Source organism: Papilio machaon, chromosome 23 (assembly GCF_912999745.1).
Source record: "Papilio machaon chromosome 23, ilPapMach1.1, whole genome shotgun sequence".
Classification (NCBI taxonomy): domain Eukaryota; kingdom Metazoa; phylum Arthropoda; class Insecta; order Lepidoptera; family Papilionidae; genus Papilio; species Papilio machaon.
In genome coordinates this window covers 1,013,503-1,026,670 of record NC_060008.1, presented here as the reverse complement: position 1 = coordinate 1,026,670, position 13,168 = coordinate 1,013,503, and the positions used below count along the sequence as shown (strand labels likewise).

The following is a 13,168-nucleotide window of genomic DNA, read 5'->3' as shown; positions in this document are numbered from 1 at the left end:
TTATTCTCAGCTTAAAATTTATCTTTAGATTGTATACTAGTAGATTGGTAAATACAGAAAAAAAAATCTTAAGTTACCGAAAAAAAATAATTTTTTAACATATACCCTGAATAAAAAAAAAAAAATTTTTAGGTTTTATTGGTGCGTTACAGTTTATAGTTAATTGCCAATCTGTTAGTGTTGATCTATGTGACAGAGCGGGACATATCCCAGTATGCTCAAAGATTAAATTAATTAAGTACGTAATTTAGGTATAAAATAAGCATTGTTGGTAGATTCGTTTCATCGCATCTCATAAGCTTTACGTGTAGTATTATTCCTATGTTTCTCTTTGCCAGTCATAAATGTTGTAATTTTTTTAGTAATTGTATAATTAGACGTAATTTGAATGTGATTTATGTATAATGTTTGGAATGGAGACAGTCTCTAGATTTAATTGTGTACGAAACAATACGGATACGAAATAAACTCATGGATTAACTGGTGTTTTGTTTTTCTATATGAAACTAGCTTTTACCCGCGACTCCGTCCGCGCGGAATAAAAAATAGAAAACGGGGTAAAAATTATCCTATGTCCGTTTCCTGGTTCTAAGCTACCTGCCCACCAATTTTCAGTCAAATCGATTCAGCCGTTCTTGAGTTATAAATAGTGTAACTAACACGACTTTCTTTTATATATATAGATAGATGTCTCTTTCTTTTCAGAGAGAATAAAAAGGAGGGTTTTATACAAGTTTTTCGACATTATTTTTCTTCAAATTAAATAAGATTGCAAGGAGTTTAATCGGTTTTCAAATAAAAAAAAAAACAAGTGTTTTCAATAGTTTATTGATGTGTCCATTTTTGATGTAACAACTGAAAAATCAACACGCGCTCTAACAAATCCGTAGCAAAGCTAATGACGTCACAATAAGGACTAACAGGCGAAACGTTCGGGCCTCGAAATTAACCAGAAAGAATTCTTTGTGCGCGGAAAAATAATATTATTAGGATAATATAAAACAAATTAGACGAATTTACATAAAAATACAGCAAATTAAAACAATTACGAGAAGTTTTTTGATCAGTTTAAGGACGAAAGTCCTGGTTTAAAAGGATTCCAATATTAAAAATTAAAAACAAATCAATTCCAGTTCGCTTTAAATACTGAGGGTAACTACGCAATTACAATACTAATGCGATATAAAATAGTCAATACACTTAAGACACCAAATTACTTTAAGAAATCAATACAAGTATTAAAGGGAAGGGTCTTAGAAAACACACTAAGTGATGTGCTACAAAATATAGTTACACCAATTCTTACAAACTAAAGATTCAAACTTTATGAAGGCTCGAAGCGAGCGCATGTCTGGGAGCAAAATGTGGAGGAATGTCCCAAAAAATATCCGCGTCAATACTTTGACAGTTCAAGGCCAGTTTAGTGCTACGTCTGGTTACATCTATAATTGAGTTCTTCCGTTACGCAAAGATATTAAAATCAGAGAAAATATGTTTTGTATTCGCGATTTTAATCTGAAATATTCAAGCCTCCATAAATTTTGAATTACAAATTAGCAAGATACATATCCATATAAGTGTTAAAATAAACAATTCGGCCATTCGAAAATAATGTTTTTTATAAATGCAGTGTAAATTTTATAAAGTAAAAATGAAAGGAAAATGTTCAGAAAAAGACTTACATTTTTCTAAAGTAAAATTAAATATATCCATTACCAGATATCAGTACTTAAAATGTGAGAATAATGAAATAATTTTAGAATAGATTTAGTTCATTGAAATTTACACTGCATTTATTACAATGAGACAAACCTTACCCTGTCACTACGGAATCTCATACAATTAAACATGTTACATTAAATAAATATTCACTTTAGGAACAACGTTCAATAAATTGTTGTGGTAAACGTAACACTTACATAATAAAACATAAATAAAGATCATAAAAGATCTTAAAGTTTAAAATAATAAGAATTTTACTTTAACGACGGAGTTACTTCGTCGGCGTCTTGTGAAGAATCGAATAGATCTTTTGAATGCCTTCGTCTTCGAACCTCGGTTTTATGTTTTTTTGTTACATTTTCATTAAGAACTTCACGACATATTACGCGAAGACTTTTTAATATATTCGCTTCATTGGAATGATTTACAATAAATTCAGATGAAAAACATGAGAATAGTGAACTAGAAATCTTAGTTTCCAACTCAATGTTACGAACGTCGATTAACGGAAAGGCGATATTTTTGAATTGAGTTTGTACGCAAGAACGATTTTCGTTGTGTGTATTTCTGTTCCTTACTAAAATTTCTTGGCATTTGTTTACAGATGTAATAAAATCGTAATATCCTTCAATTTTGACGACGCACTTGTAACAAATTGTATGTGGAAAATCTGTTTCTTTTATCGTAAAATTTAAGCAGGCGAATATTTTCTCCAACATGTTATTTTTTCGACAAAAACTACCGAACAGCGATACATTAAAATCACTATCCGATAAACAAAAGCGACAAAAGTATCGCAATGTTTCCATTTTAGTTAATATCAAGCTAATTTTAGTTATAAATGTAGAATATAATAAATCTAATTCTTGTAAATTTCGCGCTAAAACATTACACAGATTATGACATCTGTGATTTGTTTCACGTTCTACAGATAAAAAATATTGAAGCTCTACTTTTTAAAATCGTAATTTTACGGAAAAAGGAAGGAGCGTAATTATTAAAGATATACCGGTTTGCAAAAAATACTATTTTGGACGGCTTATTTGTGTCATCTAAGTATACAATGCCTTGTTGATTTTATTTGTATCCAAAATATAAATTATCAAACCGTCGTACGTATTTAAAGGATGTTTAGTTAAATTATTTATAGTCCGTTACATTTAAAAAGCATTAATTTTAGTAGCTTTGGTAAAACATTTATGTTTTGTAAATACCTATATATATAGTAAAATGGTAAAAAAAAAATCTGAATTCTAAAATTAAATAACATTAAGAATTCCTCAAATTTCGTTAGTATGTTGTGAATATCAATCATTATTAACGATGATTTTATTATAAAAGGTTTTGTAAAATAATAAAATAAAATTATGATTTCAGATACAGTTAAAGTAATACGAATAAATACAAACCACAATAGATACATGTAAAATGACTGCTTGGAAATTAACTATTTCAAAATATAAAGAATGCATACTTAATATTATATGAAGGTTTTAAGATCTTATCTATATTCGATACAGATTATCTTAAAGCATATAAATTAAATTCTAACAAAAATTCATATATTCAACCTATTTCTTTACATATAAATGTGTTCTACTTTAAAAAGCCACCACACTCCTGTTCAAAAGACTCATGTATTTTGGGCAATATTAAATAAACAGGTACATCACGACCCATCGTATAACGTGAAGCAAGCTTTCGTTTAAATACCGCGTAATATTATCAACAGTCGAAAATTGTGACATTTTGAAAACAAGTTACCTGAAACGGAACGCGTTTTGTCTGTGGTATTGTTTTTATATATTTTGACATTTTATTCTCTTTCGTTTGGTGTTGCTAGTTAAAATACTTTTCAACTGTCACAATTCATCGATTTACTAACGGGATAGACTAAACTGTGTCTTCCTCTTTCTTGCCCCAGAACTTATCGAATCTATTGCGTGCTCTGTCGAGCACCTCGGCCGCTGTCAAACCGCCTGTGTTAGGTTCATTGACAACCGTGGTGTCAACCACACCGGGCGCTTTTTGAGTCGCTTCAGTCGATTTCTTGACTACCTCTTTTTCTTTTATAGTTTCCTTTACTGGAGTTTCAGGAGTCAATTGGTTACTATCGATGCCGTTAATACCGTTAACTTTATTCATGTCTAAAGCCTTCGTCTCATCTATAGGAGTGAGGCTGATCGGTGTCGTAGGAGTTTTGTCTGTCCGCTTGCCGAGACTCGTCGGCGATTCGCTCTTTTTCAGCGAACGTATCGGTGACATTTGCTGGTGATGTATCGGAGCGATTTCTGTAACAGTTGTTAATTTATTTATTAAAAAGTTTCCGAGTTTAAATTGATTTAGAGAAATAAAAAACAGATCAGAATATCTATATTTTCTTTAAACAAACGCAAAACATACACAACGTAGATACACAGGAATTAAGATAACTTTTTTTTTTCATTTAACACACATCCAATAAGCACAGAAATATTGCCACATCAAATTTCTTAACAAATATTTTTGAAAGAGGTGTATATATTCGTTACTTAACAAGTAGTTGAACCAATATAAATCCAGATCATTTATATAACAACTGAAAAAGATATAGTAACTTACTTTTTCTTACACCAAGGCGGTAATTCAGAATAGTAAGAGCTTTACTAAGTTTATCTTTGTTTCATTTGGATTGACGTTTAGAGTTTTCGGTAGGAGAATTCCAGTCAGGTGTTGCCAGCTCAAAAAATTTCTGTACGTAAAATTTTGTTCAAAAATTGATAAATTTGATTAACAAATTTTCATTTATGTCTTTTATAATTAGTAACGAATATATACGATTTCATCAACCTTTGTTTCTTTGAATGTATTAAATATAATTTTCGGTTTTTTTAAAGATAGTACTTACTTCCAATATTTTGATACTCAAACTGTTTGTATATTTCCATTTTCAAATTTCATTTTCTAAATTATTCACATTTCTAAAATTATTTAAATCGAATTTACTTTGTGTCATCTTTATTGGGTATGCAAGCTATATTCTATAGGATTCTAGTCATTTCGTTCTTTAATAAAATTGTATTAGTGAAAATAGAAAAATATTTTAATTTTTTGCATTATAAATTCTAAACTATTAAACATTTTGTAACCTTTACATGCTAGTATAAAACATCCTAAGCTAAATATAAATGTTATTAATATTTTTTTCTTATTTTTGTCGATTATATTCATGCGACTATGTTTGTGAATTAACATGTTATGACACCTGAGGGTTACTATGACTAGTCCTAGGGGATTAGCGAAGAAGCCGGCCTATAGTAACAGCACAGAAATGATTCCGAGGAGCCGCCGTCGGTAACCTTCGGCAAACGTCGGTAATCGTCGGCAACCCCTCGCCGAGATTTTGATAGGACAGGCATCATGCACGAACGGTTTATGACATGGATAAAGAGGTTACAATCAAGTGCCATACAGTGAGAGTGCGCGCAAACATCGAAAGAGACACACACACAGACAAGTGAATACATACGTGACGTCGACGTCTCAGCGGAGTACGGTCAAAATAAAAAAGCACCTCAATTATTGGATTAACACAATTTAATCATGAACTATTCAATAGATATAATATAAAACACATTAATATAATCTGGTGTCGATCGTGTGTCGTGCGCGACAGTGAATTCTAAATATCAACTTTAAGTCAACGTGTTAGAGTTCAATGTCGCACTGTCGTTTGTCACACTCATTAAAACGTGTATGGCCGATGGTCTAGGCGGTGGCGATGTTCGTCGTACCTGCCGGCTTCACGGATGGAACCTCTTCGGCCACGGAGCCAGCCTTAAACTCAGAGCTAGGGCGCTTAACGCTCTCATCTGAAATATGGTGAGTGATTTGTATGGCTTGGATGAAGTGATAACACACGCTACAAACTACGACAACAAAATAAATCGTTAGGATCGAATATACTGAAAATGAATTTTCACATTCTTGTGAAGAAAAAGACCTAATGATATGTCATGTCATCCTTTTCTATTAAAAGAGAAATAGTTCATAACAACGCATTTATCTCTTTTCTTCCCAGTCATGCTTTATATTTATTTCATTTTCAGTATTACTCGATATAAGGTACTACGTGAATAGACAATTCAATGAATGAATAATTAAATCAATATGTGTTTAATAAAAATATTTAAATTAAATTCAGTTTAAAAAGAAATTAGAAACCAATTAAAATTGGAAAATAATCGAGAACGCAACAACAATGATGCGAAAACAAAATGGATGATAGAAATTATTTTAATGAGTGTTTTATCCACAGTTTAAAAATTGTGTTCTATAATCTGCGCATGATTTTATTGTGTTTCGTTTTTCGTGTCAGTGTTGCAAGCCTTCTACGTACTCTAGTGTGGGGTTGCTTTACACACGTCGGTAGATAATGGTTCAATGAGTGTCATGGATCTGCTAACTGTCAAATACATGGCAGTGTGATGGCTTTGATTTTTTCCGACTTATTAAATGATCGGTATCAAGAGTTGACTTAATTTAAGTTTTTTTATTGTTATAATATTTTATTTTTTAATATTATATTTTTAATAGTTATCAACTGTGGATACTGAAGTTACACTTGATTTCCTACACGAACTATAGACAATATTCTTATCAATTAATAAAATGTTAAGAGTATCTTGATCATAGATTGCAATTTTTACTTTTTAATTTTATTTTCTCGGATTGTGTAATTAACTTGTAACACTGCGACTTATAGTTGTCATTTATATATAAAATTATGCAATCTTAAATAAATATTTATTATACACTGTATTGTATGTTTTGGTGCTCTTTGGCATAACCTATAAAATAGATTTGGCTAGATGAATACAAAATATAATTACATATAAAAATATATATACGTAGTATCTATACTGAAATTTGAAAGTAGTAAATCATTTCATTTTATTTAAACTGTTATTAAAAATAGAAATAGGAAATCCATAGTCAGTGATACCATTACCAAAGTGTTATGAAAAAGATACTCTTATAGTGAAACTAATTTTACGATGTAACTTACAAAATATACTTAACCCAACGGGAATGTAAAATATCTTACAATGGTAACATTATATTAAATTTTTAACGAATATAATAATAATGCGTAAAACGAAGTTTCACAGATTATGAAACTAACTTAACCTAAAAATATTTGCCGCCAATCTGGCAAGGAGATTGGACTCACCGCTTTTGACGTTTTGTGTGACGGTGAACGTCTTGCCAGTGTCAAGAGGCACGGTCCAGTTGACTGGGTCGGGAGACCGCATGTTCAGCTGTTCCGGAGACTTGACCCTGGTCGGCTCTGGTGGTGACTTGACCACGGGGGAGTCGTCGAAGAAATGGTCCTTCGCGACGGACGCGCTACGGTGAGCGGGAATCTCATCATCTGGAAGTCAGAATGACATTCGGTTTAATTTCTTCTTCTTCTTTTTATTATTGGCTTTGGCACGGTTTGTGCATTAGCCAACGTCAGGTAGAAAGGTTTAATTTAAATTCAAAGAGTAATCGAGTAAGTGTCTTCATAGATTAAATTTTCGTTCTTCCTTATTAAATTATCATAGATCATGTAAACCAGACTTGATTTTAAGGTTAAGGGTACAGAAAAGTTCTAATCAAAATGAAGGAGCTAAAACTAACAATTTTCAAAACAGGCAACATCAATAGGAAAGTTCTACGTAGAGGGAAATAGGCGTTGGTTTTTTCTTAGAGCCTTTCTGGAATATATTTTAATAATAATAAATAAGAATGTTATATTCCAATAAAAGCGCTAAGAATCACATGCAAATAAATCTAAACACTTAGAGCTGTGATCTAATCTAAACCTTTTCTAAACATGCTACCTCAAACGGTTTTTTAACAATTGTGCTGCATAAAAAAGTATAGTATTTTAGAAGAAGTCTTTGCCTTATTGTTAAAGAAAAAGTTTACTACTCTTTTTAAACTTAAAGTACCATATGTGGTGGTGTTGATGTTCTGAAGCCTTCGATAGTATATTTTTTATGTAGTAAAATAAATAACTCCTTTTTGTTACAAGACTGATGTTTTTTTATTGAAGTGAAAAACAATTATTTAAATGTCAACAAGTAAAAGTGAAAAAAATGGACATATAAAAAAGGTAGCGCTGTGCGCACTGGCCACTCAACCCCGGGGCCGGTGTTGCCGCAACAGTTAATTCTAGTTTGACTTTATTTGCTTGTAACGCAAAATATAAAAGACAATAATTTTACCCTAAAATTATCCCGTAATAATTAACAAAGTATTCATCCAGCTATTTTAATAACATGAAGAAAGTTTACGCTTAAAGTTGAAGTTTTCACATTGTTTTGTGTTCGAGTGCAAATATTTATGTGTTCCACACATAGTTACAAGACGAATAGCCACTCTTGTGCCTAAGCCATATCCAATGTGAGCCAATGCGCTTTGTGTGACTTTAAGTTGCGTAGACGCACTGACAAACTAAAAACAACACGACAATAAATTAAACACTTAAAGCTCTCAGAAGCTTTGCGGTGAATTTCTGAAAGTAAATGTAAAAAACCACGGACATAGAGAATCACAAAAGCGTCACAGACACAAAAATATTGAAGCTGGCTCGGTGATCAATGTTGCCTTTGTCAAAGAAAATATAACAGCGCGTCGACGCAACTGTCACCTGTCAGCCTCGTACGCACCCAATTTAATGCCCACTTTTGAAATGCTGCGACTGCGCCGTCCCCGGCTGGGCGTTTCGATTGCCCCGTTTGTCCCATTTATTGCCCCAGCCCCAGATTTGACCGACGCCGAGGGCGACCGTCCACCCCTCGATGTCGACCTAACTCTATTACTACCCAACGGCAAACCTACAGAAGAAATGTTGCCACTCTAAAATTAACATTTAATACTTTCAGGAAACTACACAAGCAAAGGTTAGGGTAATCATTTTAAACAAAGTACACATTTATAACAGTCAGGTTGCAGGGTAGAGTGACATAAGTTAGCTAACATCAGGCATATCCACTACATTATCGCATATAAATTTCAAATATGAAGTAGTCAAGAAATTTTGAAAGTATGAAGAAATCAATGCGATTCAATTTTTCATGGGTGATGAGTTAAATTTTGAAGTCATGCAATGAATTTGGCTATTATATCCTATTTAAAGTCTTATTTCGCATAGTCTTTGTAGTAATATTTTGATCAGTAATATGGCAATACAATTGTCTATGGTAAGTATGGTGACAGAATGTACCTTGTGGCTTGTGCGGGCGCGGCTCGTAGTGCGGTGCGCGGGCGACGGGCGCAGGGTCGGCGGAGCGCGGCCGCCGGCGCGGTGACCTGAACGTCTCCGTCTTAGCACCTAAACAGTCAAGACAGATAAGTGTTTCTGTATATAATCATTTTAAAGAGTTTTTTCGCTCGTTGTTTAGGTTACCTTCTTGAGTAGCACCTTCGTCGAAGCTATGGCCTTGAAGTTTCTTGCGCTGCTTCTGCGGCGACGTCTTGTGAGGAGACCTCTCCAGGGCCTTGGTCTCTTGCAGTTTAGCGTGAATAGACTGGTGCGGCGCTGAGCGGAACGACCTGAACTTCTTGGGGGAGTGGTTCCTAGACTCCTTGCCATCTTTCTCATCGCGAGGGAGAGCTCTGGAAGAAATTCATTCAACATTTCATTTACTTTTAATAAAAGAGAACATATTTAAGGTTTTATTGCTTCGAAGGTATCATTACTCGAGGATAGGAAGAGCTACTTGTTCTATATATTGTTAAATACTGCATACATGCTAGTTATAGCTCGTATAAATATTTAGCCTGCGTGGGAATATGTTTACTTTAAACTAATTAGGCTGATGATCGCTAAACTACAAGAAATGGCTTTATTTTGCACCATAAGCCATTCTGCTAGCATCAGCCTCAATGCTCATTAGTCTTGTGATAGTGTCAAGTGAACCACTCCATAATGAAAGTTGATATTAACATATTATTATTATATTATTAACATAAAAGTTGGTCCTTCGAGTCAGGTAGACGGTTCACTTGATAGAATAACCGAGTGCATCACTTACTTGTGACTGGTGGAAGCTAGTGATAGGGCAGACAGCGAGGACCGGCGGGAGACTTGGTACCAGAGCTCGATTTGCTTATTGTAAAGCTGAGTGATGTGTTCAGGAGCTAGTTCGGTTCCCCAGCCGCGATACTGTCGAATTAATGCTCACTTTGTTATGACTGAAGCGTGATAACTTTGTGTCATCTGTCAAATCATAGAGGTTAGAAAGAAGAATTCGTAAAATGACTCCTTGACATTTGACAGTTGACACAGCTAGCTTTATTGCGGCAGATGTGTGCAATGATATAAGTGAAGATAGTAATTTTTCGATTTTAATTTGTAACTTATGAGAGACAAGTCACATAACAATTCGTTTTATATTTTAGAAAATATGTAAGAGGTAATCGGGGGTTTGAGTAGGGAGAAAGATGTTGTGCAATCCGCAGACCTTGTACTCGCCGGCTCGCTTGCGTAGGTCCAGCACCTCGCGGTACCAGGAGTCGCCCTGCGCGAGGCCGAGCGGCTGCAGGCCGGCGGCACGCAGCGTGCTGGCGCTGTCCTCGGCGGCGGCGGCGCTCAGCCCCGCGTTGCCCGCGGCCCCACGCGTCCCCGCCCCCGCCCCCGTCCCGGGCCCTGCCCCCGCCCCCGGCCCCGGCCCCCCGCTCTCGCTCGCCTCTACCACCAACCTCTCGCTCGCTTCCTCATTCGACTTTCCTTTCCCCCTGCATTTCGTAAACGTCCCTTTAGATGCCTCGTACACGTACTGAGAGAACGGTCTAAATTTCTTTTTGTACTCGCTTTTGTAACGTTTCCTATTATCTTTGGAACGATCCTCCCCGTTGTATATGAGGGCCGATAGCGCGCTACGGAACGTCGATTTTCTGCAAAATTCCAGTTCACAGTCTTAGAACGCTCGTGAGCCTCCGACGATGAAATGCGGCAAAACAAAGAGCTCGCCCGAGCTCGAGCTGGGTTAGTAAGGTAGACATGCTTAAATAATCTGAAGCACGCAATGGTGAGGTTAGGATGTTAGTCCTGAAAGAGACCAGAGGAGGGACGCGGGCGGCGAGGGCCGCGCGGGTCGGAAGTGTTGGTGAAACAGCGACAACAATCTAATTAAGTCTGATGACATACACATCGACAAGGTGCAGGACACATTGATTATTAAAAAGTTAAACTATTAGCTTTCATTCCGAACTAATTAGTATCGACTAAACTACTCGGCCTAGACACCGCCACCGTGATCAAATTTAGATTGAAGCAAATATCAAAAACGAAATTTAGACTTGTTCTGCTGTTCCCAGTATGATGTGAAGGTTAGAAGTGATAGGGGCAGAACAGGAGCGTGAAGGAAACTCTTATCGATAGACTCTTATCAAATATAGATAGGAAGAACACCATATAATTGTCTTAGGAGTAATTATATTACAAGAAAAATATATTAAGGTTCACAAAATAGTACTTTTCTTGCTTAAAATTGATCTATCAAAACTGCGACAAAACTGTATTCGACCTTCTCGTTAATATATTGGCGTGACATGTGAAGGTTACAAGGAAATTGGTAATATCAAGGTAAAATACATTTATTTTCTAAATTTACAATTTCGCTCAATTTGCATGTTTAGATAAAAATTTCCTTCATCGCAAGATAAGTACACAAAGCTAGACATATATTTAAAGCTAGCAGTGATAACAGAAGACTTTCTAGTTTTCTTTCACCTGAAAAAGTTGATTTTTTTTGATGTAATAAAATTAAAAACCAAAGAAAAAGATTATACCGTATACTAAACTATATTAATGTATAATATAATATCCGGAATTCAACGGGTTTTATATTCTATAATTTCGTATTGTCTATGGTTTTTCATGTGTCATTTGAATGTCAAAAAGTTTTTAAGTGTCAAAATACCTGTATTTTTAAATGGGCGCGAAAAAGCTTTGTAGCTGAAGCAAAGCGTATTTAACGATACAAATGGTATGATTTGTTTTGTGTTTTAATTGGTTTCTATAGACTTTTGTGTCAAAGAATTGTATGAAACTAACAAAGAAAATATAAAATGCATGCTAAAATGATAAGCAATATTTATAAAGTGGTATTTATAATACTAAAAAACTATAAATAAATAAATTACAAAGTAAAGATAAATTTAATAGCATTGAATGAAGTGGTTAAGCTGAATCTAATATTTTAGAGGCTTTTTGCAAATGTATAAATCTGTGCAAAAAGAATCTATAAAATTAGTTATGTTTTATTTTGTCCAATTCAATTAAAATATATACAATTTACAAATTTATAATTGAAATGGACAAATAAGAAATTTTTATAAGTTTAATAAAACGTACCTTTGGACTCCCGGCTTTTGGCCGTTCCACAGATAATCTTCAATGTATCGTTTTTCTCTGTGGTCATCATGGTCGCCGTCCACGTGGTTCATCAGAGGTTCAGCTTCAACTGATCCTGCAATATAATTAGTTGTATTTTATTTTATTTATCATGTCTTTTTAACCCTTGTAATATATTTTTCTCTATTTGCCAATTATTTGTAATTACGTAAAATACGGTGTTGTAAAAATAAAAACTACTACTATTACGAGTATTGGCTCAATTGTTAACATAATTTAAAATGTCTACCAGTAGAGTACTAATTCATTTGATTTCGAGATTCTAAATGCATTTGAATATCGAAATGAGAACGGACGTAGTGTTTGAGGTTAGGTTACGGTAATTCGGTAAAGTGGAACGACATAATAGGGTTTAATGCTTAATACTGTAGGTGACAAAGATATCAGCACAATAGAGATATATTTTCAGAGTTTTAACATCATCATCAACCTGCCCTTATCCCTATGGAGGGTCGGCACAGTATGTAGTACTCCTCCTTACATCTCTATCAGCTGTCATATCTGAATTTACCCCCTTCTTACGCATATCCTCTTTCACACAATCCATCCATACTTTCTTTGGTCTTCCTCTACCTTTATAGCCATCCACATTCAATCTCATTACTTTTTTGTTTACATGATTATCATCCCTCCGCATAACATGTCCAATATTTTAAATGTATTTTCAGCCTTTTATCATATGTCATGAATTACAACTGGTTAATCAAACGTCTTGAATCCATTCCTATGTTAAACAAATAACATTTTGAATATATTCAGGAAGATTTGAGCATGTCTTCACAACTAATTTGAATACTAACTCAGCAGAGAACTTCGGCTGAGAAGTGGCAGATTGTTTCGAAACTGTTTGCTTGACAATCTGCCGAAAGCGGAAGCAATTTAAAAAGTTAAGTAGCTCTATGTCTTCTTCTTCAAACGTTATAAAACAGTTCTTAGTATAAGTATTATCTTAATGAAAACAAAAATAAATAATTAAACTCGCCTAAGTGTTTAGGA

At 34.3% G+C, this 13,168-nt stretch overlaps 1 protein-coding gene across 4 annotated transcripts in view; it reads right to left on the bottom strand.

Annotated features, from left to right (window-relative positions):
• Nucleotides 1–3,295: 3,295 nt before the first annotated feature.
• LOC106713588 overlaps nt 3,296–13,168 on the bottom strand; it is a 54,414-nt gene continuing 44,541 nt past the window's right edge. For 2 of the 4 annotated variants that reach the window (XR_006756474.1, XR_006756475.1), the window contains exons 7-15: nt 12,113–12,227; nt 10,218–10,650; nt 9,789–9,919; nt 9,161–9,369; nt 8,978–9,085; nt 8,421–8,588; nt 6,935–7,135; nt 5,231–5,573; nt 3,932–4,013 (exon numbers count right to left, since the gene is read on the bottom strand). Coding sequence is in view for 1 of the 4 variants with exons in the window: in XM_045683803.1 (XP_045539759.1) it covers nt 3,616–4,013; nt 5,496–5,573; nt 6,935–7,135; nt 8,421–8,588; nt 8,978–9,085; nt 9,161–9,369; nt 9,789–9,919; nt 10,218–10,650; nt 12,113–12,227 (1,841 nt within the window). In the remaining 3 variants the exon portion in view is untranslated. Of the gene's footprint in view, nt 4,014–5,230; nt 5,574–6,934; nt 7,136–8,420; nt 8,589–8,977; nt 9,086–9,160; nt 9,370–9,788; nt 9,920–10,217; nt 10,651–12,112; nt 12,228–13,168 lie in introns of all 4 variants that reach the window. The other 2 variants (XM_045683803.1, XR_006756476.1) reach the window with 2 other exon arrangements.